The sequence below is a fragment of the Martes martes genome (assembly GCF_963455335.1).
Source record: "Martes martes genome assembly, chromosome: 9".
Classification (NCBI taxonomy): domain Eukaryota; kingdom Metazoa; phylum Chordata; class Mammalia; order Carnivora; family Mustelidae; genus Martes; species Martes martes.
This window is the reverse complement of record NC_137896.1, coordinates 102,004,434-102,030,128: the sequence shown is the minus strand read 5'-3', so window position 1 is coordinate 102,030,128 and position 25,695 is coordinate 102,004,434. Positions and strand designations below refer to the sequence as shown.

Sequence of the window (25,695 nt, the reverse complement as noted above, 5' to 3'; positions counted from 1 at the left end):
GGTGTCATTCCATATTAGTCAGAATGAGGACAGAGCTTCTGAAGCCCCGCAGATGTGTCCTGTGGACACGTGGGTGCAATTCACTATGGTCAGGGGATCAGAGAAGGCAGCTTTTTAAAGTAAAATAATATGTACTTCCCTATAATCACTTTACACATGAAAGTCTGCCTGCTTAAAACCACTTTGGGGTACCTGGGTGTAGTCCTTTGAGTGTGCAACTCTTGGTTTTGGCTCAGGTCGTGGTCTCATGGGTCATTTGATAGAGACCTGAGTCAGTTAGTGGGCCTCTGGGCTCAGCAGGGAGTCTGTTTGAAGTTTCTCTCCCTCTGCTCCTCCCCCCCCCTAAAATAAAAAAATAAAATCTTAAAAAAAACCCCACTTTGCCTACAGGCCAACACCTTCCGGTGTTTCTTTTTCATTTTGTTCTTTTTAATATTTATTTTCAGTGTCCTTTCCATTTGGTTAATTTAATGATTTTGCCTAAAGTAGCATTTAGATTTTAAAGTTTTCTGAAAGGTGTTTAGCACATTGCAAAAACTTGATATTTTATTTATTCTTGAACACTTTAAGGACTTTTTAGCCTATAAACTGGAACATGATTTCTTTAAAACTTGTACTTTAACAATATATGGCCATCAGCGGTACTCAAGATGTCATTAAATTGTTTGTTATTACGCACAGCGCTCTACCTTTAATTCAGCTCCAGCACAGAGAGTGTGTGGAAGTTTTGAAGCTGCATGAATTGTTACATATTAATTTGCCAAATAGGTATTGAAAAAAGATCGATCGCAGGTGGCATGGGCTAGATTTTACTTTCTGAGGAAATCATCAGACACATGAGCGAAGAAAAGGTTGATAATGAAGATGTTTGCCACCACATGATTTTCAATAACAAATAGTAATAGACTAATAATAATTGGTTGCTATAAATAAATGAGGCATCGATACAATGAGATGTATGCAGCTATTCAATGTTATGTCATAATTCGTGTTTGGTATGAAAAGATATTCTGTTTTGCTACATGAAAAAAGCAAGTTGAATAGAGTATAGGCTCTATGACACAGTTGTGGGAGACACAGTTGACAGTTACATGCATAGATACACACGGAGGAAAAGCATGGTCATTGGTTTTCTGATGGTACACTCACAGAAGACAAGTATTCATGGTGTGGGTTTGTTTTGTTTCTTTTTCTTTTCTTTCTTCTTCTTTTTTTTTTTTTCCAATCTGGATTTTCAGGTTTTTCTACAATGAATATGTAGACTAAACATAGCCTAAGCAGGAAAGCCCCACCTCCAGCATTTTCCATAGGCCTGGCAAAGAAAGGAAGAATGGAAGAAGGAAGGAAGGAAAGAAGGGAGGGAGAGAGGAAAGAAAGGAGGAATGAAGGAAGGAAGGAAAAGAGAAAGGAAAGGGGAGAAAAGAGGGCTTGCTCTAAAATCGGCTTTCCTTGAGGGGCTGTTTGCACTGAACTCTTTGGGTCTGGAAGCGCCTGAGGTCCAGGAGCTGAGGGCTCACGAAGAGTTTGAAGGCCACTGGGAAGTTCGTCAGAATTGCTGAAAGAAGGCTATCTCCAGAACCTTCCTTCCTTGGGAGAGGTACTGAAGAGCAGGTGTTTCTAGAGGCCTAGGGTGGTGTGAAATGCCTGGGAAGCGCTGCTCCTCCTCAGCTTGTGGTGGTTTCTGGGGCTCCTCCCTCATGCGTTATTAAAAGGGCCGAGGCATCCCAGGGGAGCAGGCAGATACCACAGGCTCTGCCAGGAGAAAGGAGCATTCTGAGGTGTCCTTTGGGGAGCTGGGTTTCATTCTCCCCCGCAGGACTGGGGCTCTCTCCTGACCCCAGCCCTAGAGTCCCCTGCTCTGTGGGGAATGGTCACATTCTGGGAAGGGGTAGGGTGGGGTCAGAAGGCCATTTGCTTCTCAAGCCCCTGCCAGCCCAGCCTCTATCTCCACCTAAGATTTTGTGTTATTTCAGAATAAAAGAGTCTACACACTGTGGAGGTCAAGATGGTCCTGAGTGGGGCGCTGTGCTTCCGGTGAGTATCTGAACCTCTGATTGGCTGTGTGCTCTGGGGGAAGGAAGTTCGGGGTAGACCTGTTGTCCATCCTTTGTGGGTAGGGAGGGGCTGCGGCTGCCCAGAGCTGGGGCTCTTGTTGGTGGGTGGGCAGCTGGGAAGTTGTAAACATCCCCTCATTGTCCTAAGAGAAATTTTTCCAGCCTTTCTCAGGCTGGGGCTGGCCACTTCATGGGGGTTTCCTGATGAGAAGGGGGAGCCAGTGAATCACTCTGCGTTGAGCTTCAGCTCCATAATGAGATTTGAAGTCCGGAGATCCAGCCCAGAGCTGTTACCACCCTCTAGGGTGAACTGATGTCACTCTGCTCTGTCACACCCATGCTGCCCTTTGGGGCAAAACAACAACAAAACTATTTGGTCAATCAGTCTGTCTGTCCGCTAGCATGTACTGAGCCAGGTGGTCTGCTGTGTTCTGGAGTTTGCACTACTGAGTGAAAATGGTCTTTGTTCTCTCTGAACTCAGAGTCTCCCATAGCTTTTCCCAAGGTGTGTTCTGTGGAGCCCCAATCCTATGCGTGGCTTTAGACAGTGGCTCTCCTTGATTAAGAGATGTAGGAAATACTGCTTTCTGTGTCTTCTTCTAAGGGAAGCATGGTGCAGTTTGATATATGAGTAACTTTGAACGAGATTTGTTTGTTTTTAGCTACCATCGAACCAATTTACACACAGCATACTTATTTCTGTATAACACCTGAAGAAATCCATTTTAGGATATATTTTTCACCTCCCAGGATGTAAAAAAATCAGTTGAGATCAGAGATGAGAAATAAATTTGAAAACAAAACAAAAGAATTTTAAATTTATTATTTATTTTAATTTTTTTTTAAAGATTTCTTTTATTTGAGAGAGAAAGAGAAAGCACGTGCAGTGGGGAGGGGTAGAGGAAGAGGGAGGGAGGAACATAAGCAGACTTAGACTGAGTGCGAGCCTGACACAGGCCTTGATCTCACCACACTGAGATCACAACCTGAGCGGAAACCAGGAGTCTGACACTCAACTGACCGTGCCACTTGGGTGCCCCAGGTATTTTAAATTTAAAGATATTTGTCACTTACTAGGTGGAAGTAAATGTGCCTTGATGTCTTCAGCAATGATTGAAGAATCAGATTTTCATTTGGAAAAGGCATGGGCATGATCTAACCCTTGTCTTAATTTAGCCACGGGGAGACTCAAGCCCAGAGAGGGCAAGCAGCTTGTCTGTTGCGACTCAGTAGCAATGGTGGCACAGCCGGACAAGAACCCAGCACTCTGACTCACAGTCCAGTTTCTTTTCCAACATCACACATGGAGATTGGCTGGTATAGAGATGATTGAATAGGGTGAAGGAACAAATCTGAGACTCAGGTGGGGGGCTGTGTTGTTATCCCATTGGTAGGGTAAGAGCCCAGCAGGACTGGCACAGAAGGTTGGGTGGTTACTTCTGGCACAGCAGGAGGAGAATGAAACAATGCTTGACAGTGGGGGACTCTGTAGAGCCCAGCAAGCCCAAGCACCCACCTCTCCCCTAACTGTCATCCTGTCTTGATGTTTCAGGATGAAGGATGCGGCCTTGAAGGTGCTTTATCTGCATGACAACCAGCTTCTAGCTGGAGGGCTGCATGCAGGGAAGGTCATCAAAGGTTCGTGGCAAAGCATGACCCAACTTCCCTAGGTCCTTATAGACTCTGAGGGGAGGGGGCCTGGAGGGGGCTTAGAATAGTGATGTAAACTGGCTGAAGGACCCCAGGCCTGACACAGTAGATGGGGCATCATAAAAGCAGGCTCTGAACACAGACAAAAAATACTACACCTTCCAGCAAAGTGAGGGCACATAACCGGCAGGCAACCTCAAGCCTCATGCAAAGGTGGGAATCTTTTCCAGAATGAATGCTTTGTTTTTCTCTCATAGGTGGACTTAGGCCAAACATTCCTTTTCCTGGGAGCTAGTGCTAAAGGCTCCAGGCCTTTATTCCCATGTGGGAGTGGCTTTCTACCCCTTTGTCCTGGGTCCCCTCTGCTTTCTGGGGATTCCTGGTCCCTCAGAGTGATGGGACTGGATAGCGGTGGCACCATCTTACTCTTTCTGCCACAGACACTGTGACAGGTCTTCTCTCTAAAATAGCATATACCTGCCCACTTGGGACACTTTTACTGGGCTCTGGGGCCACCATGTGTGTTTCTCTGTGTGTGTGTGTACATGTATATATGTTTGCATATATCTATGTGTGAGTGTGTGGGTGTATGTGTTTGTATACATGGTGGGAGATGGTATAGAGGGGAATGAGACCCTCTTCCGTTCTCAGGAATATCACAGGTGGTACAAACATGTCCAAATAACTCTGATGAGAGGCTTATCAAGTTTCCAAATAAGGCCAGAGGGTCAAGAGGCATTAAAGGAGGTGGCCAGATATCCCCTGGGGCTTGGAGAAAATGTGAAAGGTTGAGCCTGGACAAGGGGGTGGGCATACAGATGGGAGATGGTATAATATGCTTACATGCCTTGCTGTCATTGGGCCAACTGGCAGGAAACCACGTTCCCTAGATGACAGCTGTTAACAGGCTTTCCTTCTGCCCAGTCTGGGGACAGGATGTCTCGTGCAGTTTCTTGTGCTCCAAAGTACATGATATAGAGAGAGGGAGGGAAGGGCAGTCAAGGCCCCTGAATCTGGCTTCCTTTCTCTAGGTGAGGAGATCAGTGTTGTCCCCAACCGGTCTCTGGATGCCAAGCTGTCTCCAGTCATCCTGGGAGTCCAGGGAGGGAGCCAGTGCCTGTCGTGTGGGACAGGGCAGGAACCAACTCTGAAACTAGAGGTGAGTCCTGTTGGGGCATCCTTGCTATCTGACTTCACTAAGCCAGCAGCCTGGGGCCAGAGCTCCTCTTCCTCACAGAGTTCTCTGGATTATAGTCCTACCTCATCATGCCTGTGGCCCAGCCCTCTTGCCTCCTCTGCTCCTTCCCCTCACCTGCCATACCCCTCTGCTCACAGCCAGTAAACATCATGGAACTCTACCTTGGTGCCAACGAATCCAAGAGCTTCACCTTCTACCGGCAGGACACAGGGCTCACCTCCAGGTTCGAGTCGGCTGCCTACCCGGGCTGGTTCCTCTGCACGTTGCCTGAAGCAGACCAGCCTCTCACACTTACCCAGCTTTCAGAGGATGCCAGCTGGGGAAACCCCATCACAGACTTCTACTTCCAACAGTGTGATTAGGGCAATGTACCCCCAGAACCTACCTGGTCAGAACTGGCTTAGGCAGGGGTGGAGGTGGAAGAAGACACTGGTGGCAACCATCCCCCCATCTGCTCTCAGGGCCCCACCTCTGGCTGGGCACTCGGCCACTCTCCCTTTTGATTCCCAGTTTGGATTAATCCTTTGAGATTTGGGGGCTTAGTTCACAGTTTCTTTCCCTGCTGAGTGATGCTACTGGTGTAGAACTTTGCAAAAACCACTCAAGATAAACTGGAAGTCACATAAAAAGGTTCCCAAGGAGTCAGGGTGGGGGGAGTAGTGGAAATCCTTCATGCTTCATGATAACTTACCCAGTACCTCTGAGCACCACCAGCCAGCTTATCCTGAGTTAAACCTATTAGGGCCACCAGCTGCCCACATGAGGTCCTGTCATCCACCACTATGCAGGAGAGGGAGGTCATAGAGTTAGGGACCCAAGGCCCAGCCCCCTCCCTCTTGCCTATAACTTAGCTGCCATCATATTCTACCTTTTCCATCTCAACACTCATGCTCTAGCCATGGCAGAAGTTGGTGGTGTTGTCCAAGGAACTTATTCCAGCTCAGAAGGCTGAAGAACAACCAGACATGTCATACATTTGAAACCTGAGGTACCACTAAAATCCAAGATGCTGGTATCTCTTCACATGGAAAGATGCTTGTGATATACTGAGAAGAGCAAAATTACAAAGTAGCATATCTTGTAATCTCATTTTTGTTAAAAAATGCCTATCTATATATTTCTGCACAGAAAAAAGTGTAGAAGAATTTACTTCAATTTTTGGAATGTCAATTTAGCAATTATAGGTGATTTTTCTTTTGTTTTATTTATTTGCAATTTTCTAATCATTCTACAGTGAAGATGGACTCCTTGTGTACTAAGTTAATCTTGAGAAAAACAGGGCAAACACTATTTCTGATCATCTTCAGCATCCACTTCCCTTATGAAGTTCAAATTGAACGGAGCTCTGCTGCTCTGGTCAGCAGTGGTGAGAAGCAGCTTACAGACCTCAGCAAAGCCATGAAGAAGGAAAACATGATGAGTTAGCATGGCTAGAATCTCCTGTAGAAGGTATTTATAGAATGAGCAATCCTGGACCTAGAGTGGTCACAGCCCCCTGAGATTTCAAGGTGTGGGTTTTAGCCCCCAAAGAGTCCCATGCTGATTGGAATCCATGTCATTCTGGAAACTTGAGACTGTGGCCTTATCTGTAGAGAGGTTCTTTGCAGATGCAATTAGTTAAGAGACCATGCTGTATTTGGGTGGGTTTTAAATCCAACAGGACTACATCTGCAAGAAGAGGAGAGGACAAACAGAGACACACAGGAGACCCAGACCTGGAGGCAGAGATTGCATTTATGTGCAACAAGGCGAGAAATGCCATTACTGAGGAAACTTCTTGCTAGGAAGGGGCTAGGAAGAATTCTTCCCCAAAGGCTTCAGAGGGAGGACGGCCTTCTAGTCTCCTGAACTATGAGAGAACAAGTTTGCATCGTTTTAAACCACCAACTTGGTGGCAATTGGTTATGGCAGTCCTAGGACATCAACACAGCTGCTGCTGACCCCATCTCTCACCATGTGTGTGTTCCCTCCCACACTGCACCTGAGTTGTCTCTGTGACCAACAGAATGTAGCAGAAGCAGAAGTAATATTATATCACTTTGAGAGGAGGCTATGAAAGAGTCTGCCGCTTCTATCTTGTTTTCTCTCTCTGCTTCTTTGTTTACTTGCTCTGGGAGAAGTCAGCTGCCATCTCATAAGCAGTCCTATAGAGAGACCCATGTGTTGAAAAAGGAAGCCTCCTGCCAGCTGCCACATGAGCATGTTTGGAAGCAGTTCCCCAGCCCCAGTCGGGCCTTCAGATGATGCACCTCTGACTGACAGCTCAATTCCCACCTCAGGAGAGACTCTGAAGCAGAAACACCTAGCTAAACTGATCTAGATTCCCAACCCTCAGAAACTGAGAAAATAAATGTTTTTTGTCTTCAGTTGCTAAGGTTTTTTTTTTTTTTAAGAAGATTTATGTATTTATCTTTTTAGAGAGAGAGAGGGAGAGAAAGAGAGAGAGAGAGTGCATGCGGTGGGGAGGGGCAGAAGAAGAGGGAGAGGGAGAATCTCAAGCAGACTCCCTGCTGAGTGTGGAGCCTGATGCAGGGCTTGATTTCATGACCCTGAGAGATCATGACCTGAGCTGAAACCGAGAGTCAGACTCTTAACTGACCGAGCCACCCAGGTGCCCCAATTAAGTTTTGGGATCACTTGTTACACATCAATAGATAACTAATACATAGGGAAAGAGAAATAAAATTGCACTTATTATGATTGCAATTTTCTCTGATTTTCTCTGATATTTTCATTTTCCTTCTCAAAATCAACATCAACCCTTTTATTCCACCATTCTGTTTAACAGCTGATCATAATAAAGTTGTTGACTGTTCTCTGTGCCTGCAAGGTTTAGCTCTTCTTGACTACCTTTTCACTTCTGGTCCAGTGTATCTGGGACTGTGACTCCAACATCCCTGCCTAAACTCTAGGTGATCAGAACAGAAGCCAGAGGAGAGGCCTAAATCTGAGCCCCAGGTATCCTTCCTGCACCTCAGCAGTCAGACCAGCCTGGCAGGTTCAGATTCTGCTGAGGCACAGCAAGGAGGTGGCCGGACCAGAAGGGTCTGTCTCTGTGGAGCTGCTGAGTTCCAGATGCAGCCAAAGCCCTTGGGTAGCAGACAGCACAGGTCCTGCCACAGGCTTCCCAGGAGTGCCGAGAACACGGGCTCCAGGCACCAGGCTTGTTTCTACAGACCCAGTTCACATTCTCTTTGCCCATGGGCCTAGTCTCATATCATCACCTCCTCCAAGAAGGCTTTGCTAAATTGAGATCTCTGGTCATCTGCTCTGACTGTGCTACATTGCTATGCCAACTTCCCCTCACTGTAATAATTGGTTTGGGGTCTATGACCCCCAAAATGACCTTAACGTCAAAGCTGTATTGATTTGTTTCCAAGCACTTCAAATAACGTTTGACAAATACATGGAAACTGGTGAGTACAGAATGTGGAAACTATTCCTCCACCCTGGACGATTCTTTCTCTCTTCTCTACCCATCTAAATGGGCCCACCCTTCAAGGAGAAGCTGAAATATCACCTCTGTCTGGAAGCTTTCTCCTGCCTAAAGTGATTGATTCATCATTTGTAGGATGGTAGAATTAAAAATGGTGTTAGCAGGGATGAGCTGACATGAGTCCATAAAAAAAGAAGGAATGTAATACGCTACCTTTAGGAATGTATGAGCTTGGGAACCATATGAAAAAGATATGGTGGTTTTAGATTTCTTCAATTTCAATATAAGCCCCCAGCTTAACCTGTATTTACAGAGGTGTAGTGTCCACATCACATGGCATTTGTGCCAAGAATAGGCATTGAGGACTCAGAGTGTGTCCTGAATAGTAGAGAATGTCCCAAGACCGAGTCATTAGGAGAGTTGCTAGGAAGCTGAAGGTCTTTACCCTGGAGAAGCAATACACAGAAATCCCCATTCAAACACTCAAAGCTTTTCCTAGTAGAAAAATAAACATTCTGTGTAATTCCAGGAGACACAAGCAGGACTGAAGAGTAGAAATTATGTGTGACCCCAAAATTTTAATCTCAAGGACCATACGCACTGTTAGGGTTTCTTCAAGAGACTGTGGAGGTATTGAAGGAGAGTCTGATTAACCATGTCTCAGGGGTGCCATAGCACAGTGTTCTCCCTTTGGAGGGAGGCTATATGCCATGTCTAAGGCCCTTTCAATTCTAGGAATTTTTTTACCCAAGGAGATTCTCTGCCTTTATTGTTTCCAATGTGCCCTTGTCCTACAGATTAGGGAGTCTTGTCTTCTTAATTATCTTCTTAAGTATTTATGACTTAGCTCCCCAGCTGGACTGTAAAGCTGCCTAACAACAGGGACCATGCAATGCACATCTTTGTCACCCAGCAGTGAAAATGCTCAGTAAATGCTCATTGACTGTCTGGCAAAATACCCCATGCGTTGGTCCTTTTCATAGAGAGAGAAGGGATTGGGAGGGGGTGAAGAATGATTGTTGGCCTTAGGAAACAGAAATTGGGTCCCCTTCCCTGCCTATCTTTTCTTATCTTTCACTCTTGCAGCCTCTGTATGTGGACCAACCTCTCCTACTTTCTTACCAGGCCCTTTGCGGAACTGTGCAATTGACCTGAGAGTAAGAAGTACAGTAAGGCAGATAGTCTCCAGAGAGTACTGTGTCAAGCTTCTCCATGCCTTGAGTAGACGGATGGATGGATGGACGGATGGTTGGACAGACAGGTGAGTGGATGGATGCACTGAGGTAAGAGATGTTGATTAGAGGCTTGAGTATTCTCTTTACTTTTGCCCTGGTCACACTGTATCATGTGTCCTACTCCTCCAGGGCACACGATGGCTGCTCAGTCCCAGGGTGGATCTAAGGTCAATGTCTTCTGTAGGTGGGTTTCCTTAAATGTTCTGTCTCATCAACCTGGTAACAGCTAATAGGACTTGTTGAAAAGTAGAGAATTCTCTGCCCTCTTTCCAAACAGGGCCATATTCCCAGTGCCTCAGTCCCCTCTTTTGTTGTCTCGCTGGCCACAGCCTGCTCAAAACACCAGAAGTTGCTCTGTCCTTGGGCCCCTTACACGCATCCCCCTCTTGCCTCTTCTACCTCTCTAAGCCTAGGATGGAGCCTCATGGGGCACCAAGGGGAAGGTGATGTGAAGACATCTGACCCCAAGCCTGTTTATCTGGCTATTGAAGCCACCAATAACAGTGTCAATGACAGTAGCTATGAGCAGGGGCCCAGTGACTGGCTTTTTCCAGGGCTTTATGGGTGACTCTCTCCCCCTTCAACAAACACTCATTAACACCCCCACCTCCTCATTATCCATACTGTGCTAAAGACATTGTGAAATCCCTAGGCTCTTCTTTCCTGTCCTGAAGCTAATTACAACGATTGCTGCAGGCCTGACCCACCCTGACCAGACAGTATAAACTCAGGGCAGATGCCCTGGAGAAATCACTTGGACGTCCCAGGGACCCAGGATTTCAGGTCAGTGGTTGATAGGCAGTATTCAATCTCTGCTTCTCGCTTTCCTTCTCCTTTCTATCAATATCTCTGGTATGCCCCCTCTCTTAACTCCTCCTGGCAAGCTTTCTAGATAACAGGGTATCCCCTCCACAGAACACTGTGGGATGCTAAATAAGTCTGGGAGCACATAGAAAGAACGTGAGAGAAGGCATAGGTTAAGCCAAGTCAAGATTTTTGAATACTTAGAGCCATAGATTTTAGAAAGTAATTTCAGAAGAAATCAGCCAGGCCAGTGGTATTCAACAGCGTGTGATGAGGCTTGGGGTTCATTATGTATGCCCTGATGCCAGCTTTAGGGTCAAGGACAGTATTAGCATGGGTCTGGTGTCACCCTCATTCTTTGATTCAGCAAAAACAAGTCCCTTTTATCCATTTTCCTTTCATTAGGTTTCTATGTAAATTTTCATTGTGAAGCTTAGTTTTGAAAAATACTGATCTTACCCAGCCTCTCATCCTAGTGATGACTATTTGGAGGCCCAGGGACTAAAAGGGACTTTCAAAGGCAGCAGGGCCAGTTGGTAGCAGAGTGAGGTCTAGAACCCAATCTTGCCGTTGAATTCTTCTGTGTGCATTTCTATGGCCTGCTTGTAGGCCTATATTTGTGTCAGGCTTGTTGGAGCTCCACGCCACACTTCATGGATCAAGATATTGTTAACTTTAATAAGGGAAACAAATTCTTATATATAGAACAATACACCATACAGTGAAATTAATAGGAGTTCAGAGTAGGGTTGCAAGAGTAAAGGAAAGATACATTAAACTCTGAGTCATGGAATCATAGATCATTTGATCTGGAAAGAATCTTAGTAACCACGGACTCTAATTCCATGATCTTATAGATGCTGATACTGAGAATTGGAGGTGAGGTGACATGGCCATGTATGTCTGAGGTGTTACTCTGACCTGATAATTAATTTGGCAGAGCTAGAGACTCAACCTGTCGATAAATGATACCATATCCAGTGGCTCTAATGCCAAAAGACCTGAATGGTTAGCAAGGAGCGGGGAGTGGATTTTGAGGCAGGGAAATCCAAGAGAACTCTAAGCATGCCCACTGGGAAGATAAGAAAGAAGGCATGTGCCTGGAGGGGTGGTTTGGTGTCCACGAGATACACTCATACAAGTGTGTCAGGGCCAGATGACGATGAAATGGGCAGTCACTGTATACTCTAGAGCTGGGTGGGGATGTTATGAAAGCAATACCTAACACACAGGTCGGGTACCTCCCAGAGGTTGGGCTGGATTGAAGGTAGAAAAACCAGGAATACAGGCACAGGTACAATGGCTATTAAGAAGACAAAGTTACATTTCAGGGGCACCTGGGTGTCACAGTCAGTTAAACATGCAACTCTTGATTTCAGCTCAGGTCATGATTCCAGGGTGGTGGGATTGAGGCCTACCTTGGGCTCCATGCTCAGCATGGAGTCTGCTTGAGATTCTCTGTTTCTCTTCCTCTGCCCCTCTCAGTCATGCTTGTGCTCTCTCTCTCTCTCTCTCTCTCTCAAATAAATAAATAAATCTTAAAAAAAGAAGACAAAATTATATTTTAAAGACTAATTTATCAAACTTGCTGGTTAATCAGGCATAGAGTAAGAAGAAGGGGGGGAATGAATAGGCTGGGAGGAGGAGAAGATTGATTTGACTTCTGATCTATTTGGTTGGGTGGGATGGCAGGAATCTATTTGGTTGGGTGGGATGGCAGGAAGTCCAAAGGGAGGTGTCCTATGGACTGTTGGAGATAAAGAAGCATGTTCAGTTGGGGCTTGGGAGGCTTTGGACCAAGGTGATCACTGCAGCTGTGGCAATGGATGAATGGCAACTCCACAGCGGTATGACTGAGAAGTGCTTAGAACTTAGACTTGTGACTTCCAGCCTTAGGGACACTGCCAAATGGAAAGGAGAATCTACAGGGACCTGAAAAGGGGAAAATGGAAGTGTGAAGAGAGTCAGTCAATGTCAAGATCTCTGAGGAGGCAGAAGCCAAATACCAGAAGAATCAAAAGAGTCTTTAGATTTGTTCCAGAGAAGTTAATATTGGCCTTGGAGAGAACACTGTCCACATAGAAAATGTGTAGAAGAACAAGGAGGGGGTGTGATGGAGAAAGCCCAGTGCTACTTGGGTGGTGGTCTTTGACTCAGGACAGCTGGACTGATGAAGTCTGAGACAGCCAGAGATGGTGTCCAGGGAGGACAATAAGCCAGAGTCCAGGGAAAGTTCACTTGGGGGCACTAGGGAAGGGAAAGCTTAGGGGATGGAGGGTGTGGTGCTTTGGGAGGGACCATGACACATTCTCAGCCCCAGGACCTCAGGCTCTCTGATGGACTAGAAGCTGGCTTCTCATACCAATTCACCTCATCGCAGTCTAGCTAGAACCCAGGAAGGGGGTGCCTGATATGGTAGTCTTGCGTTGGTGGTGTAGTGGTGAGCATAGCTGCCTTCCTGATATGACAGTCTTTGGAAGAAATATTGGGATTTGGGGTTGGGCCAGGACAGGAGGCTTCTGGGCCCCCTGGAGATTCAGCTAGACTGGACCAGCCCTAAATTTCTGCCCACCCCTTATGCTCACACTGACCAGGAGTAGGAATCATCATCCCCACTAAGAGCCCTCTACTTTATCTGTCCATGCCAGAACTTGGCATAGCTGCTAGCCTGCCCATTATTTTTGCAGCTATAACCAAAGGATCCCCAGTAGTTTGCCTGAGAGAGAGCATGACAAAGTGTGCTTACACTGAGGCCACGCAGCTGGTGATCTGGCTGGGCTGGGGATCATCTATCTAGTACTTTGCTACTCAAAGTGTGGCCAGGGACCAGCGGTGTTCATATCACGTGGTTGCATGTTTGAAATGCAGTCTCAGGTTCCAGCCCAGACCTTGGGAACCAGAACTGGCAGGTGATTTGTATGTTTCCTGGAGAGTGAGAAAAACCGAGATGGTGTACCAGTTCCCCAACCTAGCTGGTTGTGGAGTCACTTCAAGCCCTGGCGAATCAGAACCTTCAGGCGACTCTAGGGCCTGGCTGGGCAGTGGGACGGGGTTTGAGCTCAGCTCATCCTCATACTGGGAGGCTGGCACACAGCCCACCTCAGTCTCAGCGCCAGGAAGTACTCCTGTCTAAACTTTTTGGAGAACCTGTTCTCTAGTTTCCCCAAGTTAGCACTATGATGGCCCCAAAGGAGAGTGAAGAAGAGCTGCCTGGAGCTTGCTGGGCTGAGGAGACCATGGAAGATTCTGGGAAGCCAGTTATAGATAAGCAGTCTAGAGAGATTTTTCTACCCTGTGGTTTGGTGGTTTGGGGGTTCCCCAGGAGATCTGCCCCCCAGCTCTACCCACCCTTCTCTGATAGCCCTTCTCTCCTTCCCCCTCAGCAAGGACCAGTCGCCCACAACCACAGGAATGTGCTCCCTCCCCATGGCAAGATACTACACGTAAGTCTTCCTGGAGTCCTCACTTTCTGAACCAGGGGTCTGGGGATGATGTGGGAAGACAGAAAGAAGGCTGAGGGGAGGGAGGCGACTCCTTCTCATCAAGAAATCTCAAGTGTCCCATAATTAAGCTTAATCATCACCATCATAACAATAGCTCTCTTCCCTGACCATAGGCAGGATGCCAGCCTTTCTGTTACCTTGCCTCCCTCCTGAGTAACCTACAAGAGGGGCATGACTGAGTCCATTCAGATTTGGAAACCGAAGCTCAAAGGGGTTAAATAAATTACTGCATGTCACACAGAGCCAGGACTCACCCTCTGTGCTGCTCTGTCCTTTCCCCAAGAGCTCAGAAACAATTTTGAATCTCAGTGATGGCATTTATAGGTTGGCCTCTGTGGCCTTTCCTCCCTGTCTGCACTCCCAACTCTCCCTTTTACCTCATTTGACATTTGAGACTTTCCTTATAGGTTACACATTATTGCCTATGATTTTTTACTGTAAACTGCCTCCAGCCCTTTGAGAAATGAGCGAATAAAACAGGACTGACTTCTAGGCCACATTTCCTCAGCTCCTCCATGGGCCTGCCCTGTCCTAGACACCAGGGGGCCAGTCAGGGCCTCTGGAAGTTACAACGTGCCTGAGAGGACAAGACATGTGTGCACAGAACACCCACATGACGACAGATGTCAGCTTTTTGGGGTATCTCACTTGGGTTCTGGTCTCCAAAGAGAATGTTGCCCGCAGATGAATTTCCCCCAAGCCCTGGTTGTCCAGGTTGGAGAGGGAGGCCTGGCTAGTAAGCCCAGGCTCTTTCCAGATCTTTCTTTTTATTATACCAGTGAACCTACTTCACATACATACAGTCGTTAGCTAAGGGTAGTATAATTAGCTGTTACTGAGAGAGAAAAATCTCCTGGAGGCGATGGCGTTGACCCCAAGGTTCTGCCCTTGGGAGATCGGGAGGGCTCCCTAGGTCCTGAGAGCAGGTGACAGACATTTTGAAACCAGCCAAGCCACTGAGCTAATAACCTGCGTGACTTTGATGTTGCACACACTCTCCATGGTTTCCTCCCTGCTCCCAGCATGTATTTACCCTCCCAGGCTGATCGTTGGAACCACCGCCAGCCCCAAATGACTGTAATCATGCCCTGCTCTGGCTCTTCACCAACCTCCTAAACTTGGCACCCATAATGCAGGGCCGCCCCAGAACACACCTCACATGGAATGGGGTGGGGGCATGCTGGCACACCTGCTGTCACATAGGATATACTTTTTTCCTGATTTGTGGATTTTGTTCTATAGAAAAGCCTTTAAAATATTTGAAAAGCATACCACACTTTATTTTTTTCAAGATTTTATTCATTTATTTATGTTTTATTTATTTATTTTAGAGCAAGTAAGCGCACAAGGAAGGGGCAGAAGGAGAGGGAGAGAGGAACTGAGGCAGACTCTGTGCTAAGCACAGAGGCTGACATGGGGCTCGATCTCATGACTCTGAGATCAAGACTGGAGCCGAAATCATGAGTTGGACGCTTAGCTGACGGAGGCACCCAGGCACCCCACAAACCACACTTTATTATACATTCAAGTAATCCTCGTTGCTGAAGAAAATGAAACATTTTTGTGAAACTGGGTCAGGCCCAGAAAAACTGGGATAAGGCTCACTATATCCTAGAGACGTCTGAGCCTCATTAGGAAATTTCTCAGGAAGGTCACGAGAAGGGAGTAACACAATCAGGAAAACTCTGTCTGCCCATCAGTGAGAAGGTACTAGCTTTCCTCACTGCCCCGGGGGCCCTGACCAAGGCCAACGCTTGGTAAATGGAGCCTCTGAGAATTGCAAGTTCCAGAAGACCTTCCCTTGCCTTAGGGCTGACCTGGTTTCACTCGCTCTTGGGTGGGGTCATGCACCTACTTCTCACTTGTAGGAGAAGAACACCTGAGTGCTCTGTGTGGTACGCAAGAGCATGGAGGTGGGAAGACTTTGGGGCTTGGTGGTGCCTGATGGGAGCAGGCCATCAGCACCACTATCTTGTTACAGAATTAAGGATGTGGATCAGAAGGCTCTCTACTTAAGAGGTGACCAGCTCCTGGTGGGAGATCCCAGTGTGGACAATTGCTGTGCAGGTGAGCATGTGGGGTCCCCCTCCCCTCAGACACACCCATGCTCCACCTGCTGTCAGCTCTCCCCTTCCCTCCTGCCTCTGGTGACAGTAAGAAGAGGCAGGGAGCAGCTGAGGACCTCTCCTTCTGAGGGTGTCATGACCGCTGCAAGGGTCCCAGTCTGCCCAGCAGCCTCCATGCAGGGGCCAGGCCAGGTATGCCCTGGCGCAGCTCTTGTCTTCCCGGACTTAGCTCACTGAGAGCTTGCCATCTTGGTCAGTCCGTTATCTCCTGGCTCTCTTCTCTCTCTTTCCTCCCAGAGAAGATCTGCATACTTCCCAACAGAGGCCTGGACCGCACCAAAGTCCCCATCTTCCTGGGGATCCAGGGAGGCCGTCGCTGCCTAGCCTGTGTGGAGACAGAAGCGGGGCCTACCCTGCAGCTGGAGGTGAGAAACCACGTTGTGTTCTGGGGGGCCCCGTGGACATGGCCTGGCTTCCAGGGTGCTCTGGCCTCTCGGCACCCATTTGTGGACTCCCAGCCAGATCCACGCCTGCCTCCCCTTCCCTCTGCACCTAGTGCCGAGACCCCTGCCCTCCAGAACCTGCCGGAGGCACTGCCCTGGGTACAGACCCTCCCTGTAAAGTCCCTCATTGCCCCCCTCAGGGGGCTTCTAGGGCTGATATCTCAACCAGTGGCCTCATCCTGCAGCAGCCCCCTTACCCCCACAGGATGTGAACATCGAGGACCTGTACAAGGGTGGTGAAGAGGCCACACGCTTCACCTTCTTCCAGAGAAGCTTGGGCTCAGCCTTCAGGCTTGAGGCCGCTGCCTGGCCTGGCTGGTTTCTCTGTGGCCCAGCTGAGCCCCAGCAGCCAGTACAACTTGTCCAGGAGAGTGAGCCATTGGCCCGCACTGAGTTCTACTTTGAACAGAGTCGGTAGGGAGGCAGGAGGCTGAGTTCCAGGCTGATCCCTCAAAGCAACCTCCTCCTGCTCAGGATCTGTGTGGTAGGCAGAATAATGCCCCCAAAGATGTCCACATCCTAACCCTCAGAATCTGTGAATGCTTTACCTCACAAGGCAAAGGGAACTTGGCAAACGTGATTAAGGTAAGGATCTTGAGATGGGGAGACCATCCTGGATTATCCCAGTGGGCCCAGTGTAACCACAAGGGTCCTCATAAGAGTGAGACAGGAGGGTGAGAGCCAGAGACTAGAAAATGCTATGCTGCTAATTTCAAATGTAGTAGATGGGGGCTACCGGTCAGCGAATGCTGGTGGTTTCCAGAAGCTGGAAAAGGCAAGGGAAAAGATTCTCCCCGAGAGCTTCTATGAGAAACAATTGAATTTTAGTCCATTGAAACCCATTTCAGACACCAGACCTCCAGAGCTGTAAAATAATAAATGTGTGTTGCTTTAAGCCACCAAATTTGTGGTAATTTGTTACAGCAGCAGTAGAAAATTAGTACGAGGCCTTAGGAGGCTCCTGTGAACAGTGTTTAATGAAAGGTGCATGGGTCACTCGGTGTGTTCTTGGAAGGCTGCCCACAGCTTCTCCTGTAGCCCACCTGCTCCAGAGCTTCTAGAAGTAGCCAGAAGCTGCAGGAAGAACCCAGCTCTCCCCCACCCATCCATGCATGGACAACATCTCGGGCCGCTCACAATTGTAGTTCTAGTTCAAGTCTTGTGATTTACCTATCAGATATTTCACAGTGAATCTGTCATTCAGCCGATTGACCCATGCCACTGGTTGTCTGCTAGTGGACGTGTGAGGAGCAGTGAGGGAGAGATGGCGAGTTTGTCCTGGGCATGTTGAGTTTAAGGCTGTGGTGAGACTGATGGGCTCAGGTCAGGTGACTTGTCCCAGCCAGCAATACAGGGCTGGAACTCGGCTGAGAGTTTGAGAATAGGACTGACACTCGTCCTGGGAGCCTGAATCCCTCTCCATTTCACAGACAATTGGGGTCAGGAGCAGGCTAGGGCAGAGAGCCCATGATGTCAGTGCTCAGAGCAGTGGGCTGCCAGCCCTCTTCCTCCTTTGTGGGACTACTCTGCATCCATCCAACATGCCAGACCAGGCCAGGGGCCAGGCCGTTCAAGGACAGATTGTCTTCACCCTCAGAACCAGCCTGCACGGCAAGCCTTTTACCCATTTGACAGATGAGGACACTGAACTAGAAGGGGTGAAATAACTTAGGGAAGGTCGCATGATGGAACTCGAGGTCATCGTGGCCCATCTGACTGCAATATCATTCCGCACATTTTTATTCCACTCTTATTCTGAGAGTTGGGGACAGCCTGGCAAGTAAGAACAAGCTTCCTTGGAGGTGATAATGGAGCGGGAGAAACACTAAACAGGCAACTAACCAAAGAAGAAAACAAACAAGAGCAGTTTACATGATAGAGGGTGGGCGGGGTAGGTATGGAAAGACTTGGGAGAAGGTGGTCAGGGGAGGTGACTCTTCTTGGGGAGCTGACATCTGAGCTGAGGCTGAAGGACAGGAGGGAGTGGGCCTGGGAGTGACGAGGTGGAGGAATAGCAAGCCTGCACGCTCTGAGACAGAAGGGGCTTGGTGTGTCCAAACAGCAGTGGGAGGCAGGGGTGCTGGAGCCTGGAGAACAAGGGAGAGGGTTACGAGGTGAGCAAGACCAGCAGGGGCTGGGACATGGGGGCCTTAAAGGCAAAGTGAAGGCTTCAGGTTATCTTTACGTGTGAAGGGAGGCTACGGGAAGGGTTTTAGCAGAGGGGAGACATGCTGGCCTGATGCCTTTAGTAAGTGTAGATGCTTATCCTGCCTCCCCGTGGCCTGCATATGCCCTGATTCCTTTGTCACCTGGATTTCAGGTCATACCTGTGTGTTTATGTGTTGAGACGACTCTGTGCTTTTGGAGGGCATGTTAGGTTCAGTTTCAGGTCACCAGTACCCAGAGTAGATGCTGGAACACCAAAGGTGCTGAAGAGGTACAGAGTCTCGAATGGATTAGTGGATGATCACTTGGGTCTTGCCGATCATTCAGGATTATACAGTCTAAGGAGAGCCATGGTAGCAAGGTGGATGGTCCCCATTGTGGGACAGAGGCGGAGCTGGCAGAGAGGGCTGGACAGAGCTTCAAAAGCGAAAGGGCACTTAGTCTGGGCCTCAAGGAAAGAGTAGTTTCCCAGGCAGAAAATGTGGGCCTGGACATTTCTAGGCAGAGAGAATTACTTGGGAGGGCATGATGGAGAAGCACTCCTAGCACCTCTGGGATGTGATGAGGCATCACGTGCTGGGACTCAGGGCTTGTAGCTGAGGAGTTGTTGAAAATGAAGATGGGAAGTTAGGTGGGGCCTGGCTAGGAATGCCCTGTGCGGGAGGTTATCTTTATCCAGGAGACCTGGAGGAGTCATCCAAGTATTTCAAGCAGGACATGGATTTTAAGCCTGGGCCTCTAAGGTCAACTTTAGACCAACCCAGCTGCTACTAGGACCTCACCCATCTTCCTCTTCACTCCCCCTCTCGTCCCACCTGCCCTCTGTTTGGTAATGCCCTGGGATCAGCTTTGGTGCTTTGGTTCCAAGGTTTACTTAGCCCTGTCGCCTCCTCTTGCCTGCTCATCTCCTTCACTCATGGGAACTCAACTTGATCCAACGTGGTGCAGGGCCCGTGACTGGGAGGAGGACTGGGTCTGTCTGGGTGGTCATGAGCATGGTTCACAAGAGAAAGGTAAATTGGATCAAGTTCTCTATTTGAGTAAAAAAAAAAAAAATTATTTTTGAACATCTAATATATGCCAATCCTATGTTAGTGCTAGGGAGATGAAGAGGACACAGGAGGTTTAGGAGACACAGTACCTACCCTTTAAAGGTATAGATACTGTAGTGTGGGGAAACTAGATGTCAGAGATAACAGCCGACCTGTATTGACTGCTGCCTGCAGAATGACTAGAAGACACTTCAAACAGCAGTCAGGGAGCCTTGGACTCAAATTCTGCAGGGTTCTGTTCCGAATAATGATGGGATGTTCTGATGCTGGGATTTAAGAGTGGGAAATGAAAGTAACTTCTGACATATACAGCTCAGAGCTGCCAGGAATATTCTTCCTCCACCTCCCAAGACTTGTTTTTTAAATTCCTCCTCCTCCCTGGCAACTGCACCAAAGGTTTCATTCGGAAACCAGCCAATCAGAGCTGCGACTGTGTAAATTTCTGGGAGAGGCACAACTCAGGTCTCATTCACTATGTACAACTGGTAGTTGGGATCCAGAGATCAGTAAACAAGTGATTGGAAGACAGTGTCGTAACCTCTTATTCAGGCAGCATCAGGGAGGCGGGCTGGTGGGGAGGGCAAGCGGTCCCATCCAAAGGGGTTAGGTCCCAACCCAAGGGAGTTTAGAGGCAGTGAGGCATGCATGGGGGCCAGCCAAGTGAGGGGCAGGGGGAGCTCTGGGAGCAGGGCGAGACATTTCAGGCAGAAGAGGCAGCCACATGGCTGCAGGAAGTCCTGAGTGTGGCTGCATGTGTGTGTGTGTGTTAGTGTCCACGTGTATGTGTGTGCCTGCGAGCACGTACGTGTGCACACGTATGTATGGTGTGCCTGTGTGCGTGCATGAGCTGGTGTCTGCATGTGTGCCTATGTGCATTGTATGTATGCATGAATGTCTGGGTGTGTGTTCTCTGTGTATCTGCAAGAGGGGCCGGACAGCTAGGCAGCTGTTGATAAAGGACCTTGTCTTTATTCCAAGAAGGCTTGGAGCAATCTTAGACAAGAGAATAATGTGTTCAGGGTTTCCTGTAACCCATGTGCCGTTCCAACCAGGATTTAGCATCTAGTCACACTTACCTTTTGACCCCAGTTTTCATCTCATTCCACTCCTGCGTTTTATCACAGCCCCTACAAACCATGGCTCAAAACGTTGGACACAAACCCCAGGCTACACAACATATGGCAGTTCTAGGCACGTCTAAACCTGGATTCAGGGAGGGAAATAAAAGTGAGGAAGAAGTCTCTAACGGGAGCCAAGGGTTTCCTGGATACCATTCTGCTAACATGTACGACTGCTTCTTCAATGAGCACCACAGAAATGAACAAAAGTGAGCGTAGACAGAGAAGTGAACATCTCAGAAGCACTGGCATTTGAGTTATTTGATAACATTGCCGGTTGAATTTTACATTTGTGTAACTAAGAAGGTTCACTAGCGATTCTGCCAAAACAAAGTCTGTGTATCCTTAAAGCAAATTCCAAGTGCTGTCCCTAAAAGGCACAAACTCCAAGCAATCCCAGATCCGGTCCCCAGAGTCCATCTTCTGAGGCCAGCTGCCTGCAGTAAGGCCTTTGGGCTGCAGGTGGCAACAAAGATCAGCCTTCCTCACTGCCTTTTTGAAGCTTCGAACCGTGCATTTAATTCCTCCTGTGCTTGGTATCCCCTGTGTGTGAGCCCCTGCACACCAGATCTCTGCCTCCCTTCCAATAGATGCTTCCTTCTCAAACGATGTGTGAGCACAGATCCAAATCACGTGAAGACGTTATGGAGCTCCGCATGCTCCTTCCTTCTGACAAATTTCCTGACACCTTCTTCGTGCTCTAGGAGCGTGGAGCCTAGGAGGGAAGACAGATAGTAAATGCATACTCACTTCTACTCCCTGTGTATATATGGGAAGGAGTAAAACATGTATGCCTGATCCCTTCTCCCGGGGACACCGATGCCTCTCTCATACTCATCCACTCCATCCCCCTTGGGACTCCCCCCAAGTTCTGATCATAGAAGTAGAGCGACAAAGAAAGCTGGAAGCCTGGAGTTCTGGCAGAGGCTTCTCCCACTGACACTTTCTGAGGGCCCATTGCCAGAGGACCTGAGCTAAAAAAAAAAAAAAAAGGAAAAGAAAAAAGTCATGGTCCTGTGACCCTGTCTACTCAGAGGATTAGAGACTCAGGTATCTCCTAGCTAAGTATTTTCTAGACTTCTTCCAGGGAGCACTAGTCCAACAAATGCTCATGGGTTTATGGGGAAAAAGGTGTATTTTAATTCCATGTGCCAAATCAACTGAGCTAAGTAAAGCATTATTTCTGGGAGTGTCTGTGGGGAGTGTTTCTGGAAGAGATTAGCATTTGAATTGGTAGGATGAGTAAAGAAGATGGCCTTCATCCATGAGCTTCATCCAATCCACTGAGAGCCCCAATAGAAAAAGGAAGCAGAGGAAAGGTGAATATTCTCTTTCTTTTCTTGGGCCGGGATATCCATCTTCTCAAGCCCTTGGACGCTGGAGCTCCAGACTGTAGGGCCTTTGGACTCCAGACTGGGTTCTGCCATTGGCTTTCCTGGTTCTCCTACTTGTGGACGGCAGACTGTGGAACTTCCTGGCTTCCATAACTGTATGAGTGCATTCCTATAATAAATCTTTCCCTCTCTCTTTTTCTCTCTCTATAGATAAATATAGCTATTTATATCTCTGTATCTCTGTATTTCCATAACTATCTATCTATCAATCTATCTAATCTGTCCAATTGGTTCTGTTTCTCTGGAGAGCCATAATACAGTTATCTCTGATGTACTACCCTATATTCCTTTCTCTATTCACTCTCTGTTCAGCCACACCAGGCTCCTCACTGCTCTCCAAAGACAAACACTCCAGGTTTGATGCCACCCCAGGGCCTTTGCACTAGCCTTCTGTCTTTAAGTCTCAATTCCTCAATGAGGGCTACTCTGATCACTTCATTTAAAATAGCAACATGTACCCTTCTCCAAATCCCAGTACTCCCAAATCCTTTATAATACTATCATATTCTAGCATACTCTATGATTTAGTTTTTGTTTTACCTTTTTCCTTCTTGTTCCACTAGAATGCAAGTCACACAGAGCAGAAGTTTTAGTCTGTTTTGTTTGTTTATATATCATGAGCATTCAAAAGTGTTTATAGTGTGTCAGGTACTTAGCAACATTTGCTGCATGAATACAGTAAGTTGGGGGAATATTCATTATTCAGGTCGCTGTAGAACTCAATCCCCAGAAACTCAAGTACGATTTCTCCAAATGGTCCAATTTGGATATCAGAACCTAGGAAGAATAGCGCCAGGACACCTGTCCAGATTTGTTAGGAAGGACTGACAGTAGGTGGGAGTAGCGGAGAAAGGGTCTAGTTTCCAGGAGGGCTGGTATGGGTGGATGGGGTCTCAGGGCTTCCAGTCAGTGTCTGAAGTGCTTCTCATGGTACCTCAGTTACCTATTTCTGTGTAACAACCAACCGACACTTAGAAATTTTTTTGTTTTTTAAAGATTTTATTTATCTATTTGACAGGGAGACAGTGAGAGAGGGGATACAAGCAGGGGGAGTGGGAGAGGGAGAATCAGGCCTCTCATTGAGCAGGGAGCCCGATGAGGGGCTCGATCCCAGGACCCTGGGATCATGACCTGAGCTGAAGGCAGTCACTTAACCAACTGAGCCCCCCGGCACCCCAACCAAGACTTAGGAACTTAAAACAATAACAATTTATTATTTTTCAAGATTTTGTGTATTGGTTGGTGGGTCCTCTGCTGGTTTTTACTGGGTTCACACACATTCAGCTAAAGGTTATCTGGGCTAGAAGGTCCAAGATGGTCCCTTTCATATGTCTGACAGTGGATATGGACTGTTGGTTGGGAGCCTTGGCTCTCCTCTGTGTGTCCTCCAGCAGGCTAGAGTGATTTCCTTATGTGGCAATCTCAGGGAAGCTGTTCAAAAGGGGAAAGGTAGAAGCTATACACCCTCATGAAGCCTCGGCTCTAGAACTCACATTGTCACTCTTGCCATATTCTACTGGTCAAAGCAGCTCACAAGGCCAGCCCAGATTTAAGGGAATGGGGGTGGAGAAATAACTCCACTTTTTAATGGGAAGCCCTGCAAAAAATTTGTCCCCAAAGTCACTAGAGGAAAATAAGGGGTTAGATCCAGACTGAACGAACATTCTTGACCTTCCCATTACCCTGCCTTCGCAACAAATTCAATGGGCTGTGTAGGGCAGTAAACTCTTCATTCATTCATCCATTCACTCATTCATTCATTGACCACTACTGAGCACCCATGATGTAGTGTTGGCATGGCGGGATACAGAAATGAGTGGTGTCTAGCCCTTGGTACGTCTAAAGAAAATGGGAAAGCCACCTTGATCGAGTCCTCTCAGATGTTCTTCATTTTGCTTAGTGACTTTAAGGCTAACTGGGAACCCAAGGAAGAGTGTTAGCCCTTGGGACGATGTCCAGAGGAAAGTGAGATCCAGTTGGAGCCCTTGTCTATGGGAGGCAGACTGGTAGAAGGGAGGGTAGGATTTAAGGCATATCACTAAAGCTGGGGAGAAATAGACCTAAGAGAGAAGAGGAAAATCAAAAACCAAAGGGCCTGTGGCCCCAGCAATGGGTTCTGAAATAGGAAAATACTATGTGCTTTGAAGTCATTGACCTCTGGTGCCCTGGCAATATTATGATAAAGGTACGCATGCTGTTCTTTGATGTTTTCTTCCTCCTTTTTTTTCTTCCTTCCCTCTCTTCCATTTGTATTTACTGAATCCTACTTTAGATTCTGTTAGGAGGATATCTGTAAGTTTTTACTTCCTAGCCTTCTCAAGCTCATACTTTTCTCCTGCTCTCCCAAACCCTGAGTTCAGTGTTGAGCACATGGTGAGGACTTAGTCAACGGCTTGGGATGATTCTAAGTTGCAAAGGTAAACTGAGAGGAAGGTCAAAGAATATCTTCACAGATACCCTAAGAAGTAGGTGACCCTCATCCAAGACTATCTCCCCCTCACATCATACAGCTCCTAGAATACTGATCACCTTGTAGGTAGCACAGATTTGCATGTTTACTTTGTTCTCAGAGCACGAGGAGTTCTCCAAATCTCTTGACCACTTATATCAGGATCATCTAGTTAAAAATGAAGACTCCTAAGTCCCCCTCAAACCAACTGGTACAGAGTTGTGGGGCTAAGTCCAGAAACCTGAGTTTCAAGGGAGCCTGTGGGTGATTTTTCAGAAGTCTCTGAGGATCCCCAGTGTAAACGAAACTTCACTTCCTCCGCAACCAGCCCCATAGAAATAAATCCCATCAGGGCACGTGGCACTCCGTCTGTGTATATTTCCATGACAAAAAAGGGAATAACTGAAACAGGAAGTTGAGAATCAGAACATAACTCTCTAATAAAAAAAACATGTGCCATGATTGTGACCTAAAATGTCATTCTCTGCTCAGGCTCATTAGTCATAGAAGATCATGGAAAATCATCCTCATTACGAGGGGCTGCTTATTAGTTGTTACTTCCCCCAGACACCCTGTGAGAGAGGCAAAGTGGGTGCCCAGCGTGAAAGTTCAGGGAAGCATGGGTTCTGAGAATTCACTAGCACAGACTCTATTAGGGTAGGAGATGCTTTGCCTAGGATTGGCTAGTATGGGGGGTAGGAGCATGGTTTTTAGGTGAGGGGTCAAGGTTGATGTTACTACCTTTCTCATTCTGGAAGTTGGGTGTCTCTTCTAATTGTGTTATCCTTGGGTACACTTTTGCTTTACTTTGTAGGTGGCACTTCCTAGGCCTGACCAATCACCTAACTGTAGGGGTGGGAGCTCCTGCTCTGTAGAGGTCCTGACAAGAGAATATTGGAATAACAGAGCCCATACCACATACACTGCTGGTGGCAGGTGAATGCTTGACCCTTTATCAACATTATTATTAAAAAGCACCAGACTGTGAGCTTCTTAAAGGGCAGAGATTTGATATTTTTATTTCTATACATTCATAAATGAGCACAAAGTTTCTAACATCACCTCAT

General features: G+C 47.5%; 2 protein-coding genes across 3 annotated transcripts; both read left to right on the top strand.

The window, feature by feature from the left end:
* The first annotated feature begins 1,729 nt into the window (after positions 1 to 1,729).
* On the top strand, positions 1,730 to 7,267 carry LOC308349355 (interleukin-36 receptor antagonist protein). 2 transcript variants are annotated; one of them, XM_080814000.1, is made up of 5 exons: positions 1,733 to 1,778; positions 1,974 to 2,034; positions 3,607 to 3,692; positions 4,736 to 4,863; positions 5,040 to 7,267. In XM_080814000.1, the coding sequence occupies exons 2-5, from the start codon at positions 2,006 to 2,008 to the stop codon at positions 5,262 to 5,264; spliced, it is 468 nt and encodes a 155-aa protein (XP_080670126.1). In that variant the 5' UTR covers positions 1,733 to 1,778; positions 1,974 to 2,005; the 3' UTR covers positions 5,265 to 7,267. The 2 variants fall into 2 exon arrangements, with proteins under 2 accessions (XP_080670125.1, XP_080670126.1); XM_080813999.1 differs by having other exon boundaries at positions 1,730 to 2,034.
* Positions 7,268 to 10,309: 3,042 nt separating this feature from the next.
* On the top strand, positions 10,310 to 17,350 carry IL1F10 (interleukin 1 family member 10; the record flags this gene model as incomplete). Its single annotated transcript, XM_080813885.1, has 5 exons — positions 10,310 to 10,356; positions 13,761 to 13,820; positions 15,862 to 15,947; positions 16,244 to 16,371; positions 16,655 to 17,350. 5 exons carry the CDS (start codon positions 10,310 to 10,312, stop codon positions 16,865 to 16,867), a joined length of 534 nt encoding a protein of 177 aa, XP_080670011.1. The 3' UTR covers positions 16,868 to 17,350.
* Positions 17,351 to 25,695: the final 8,345 nt, after the last annotated feature.

Excerpts from the sequence above, each read along its gene's own strand:
- LOC308349355 (XM_080813999.1), top strand. The coding sequence starts at position 2,006 with ATGGTCCTGAGTGGGGCGCTGTGCTTCCG. Across the intron at positions 2,035-3,606 it reads AGTGGGGCGCTGTGCTTCCG|GATGAAGGATGCGGCCTTGA; the intron begins GTGAGTATCTGA and ends TTGATGTTTCAG. Across the intron at positions 4,864-5,039 it reads AACCAACTCTGAAACTAGAG|CCAGTAAACATCATGGAACT; the intron begins GTGAGTCCTGTT and ends CTCTGCTCACAG.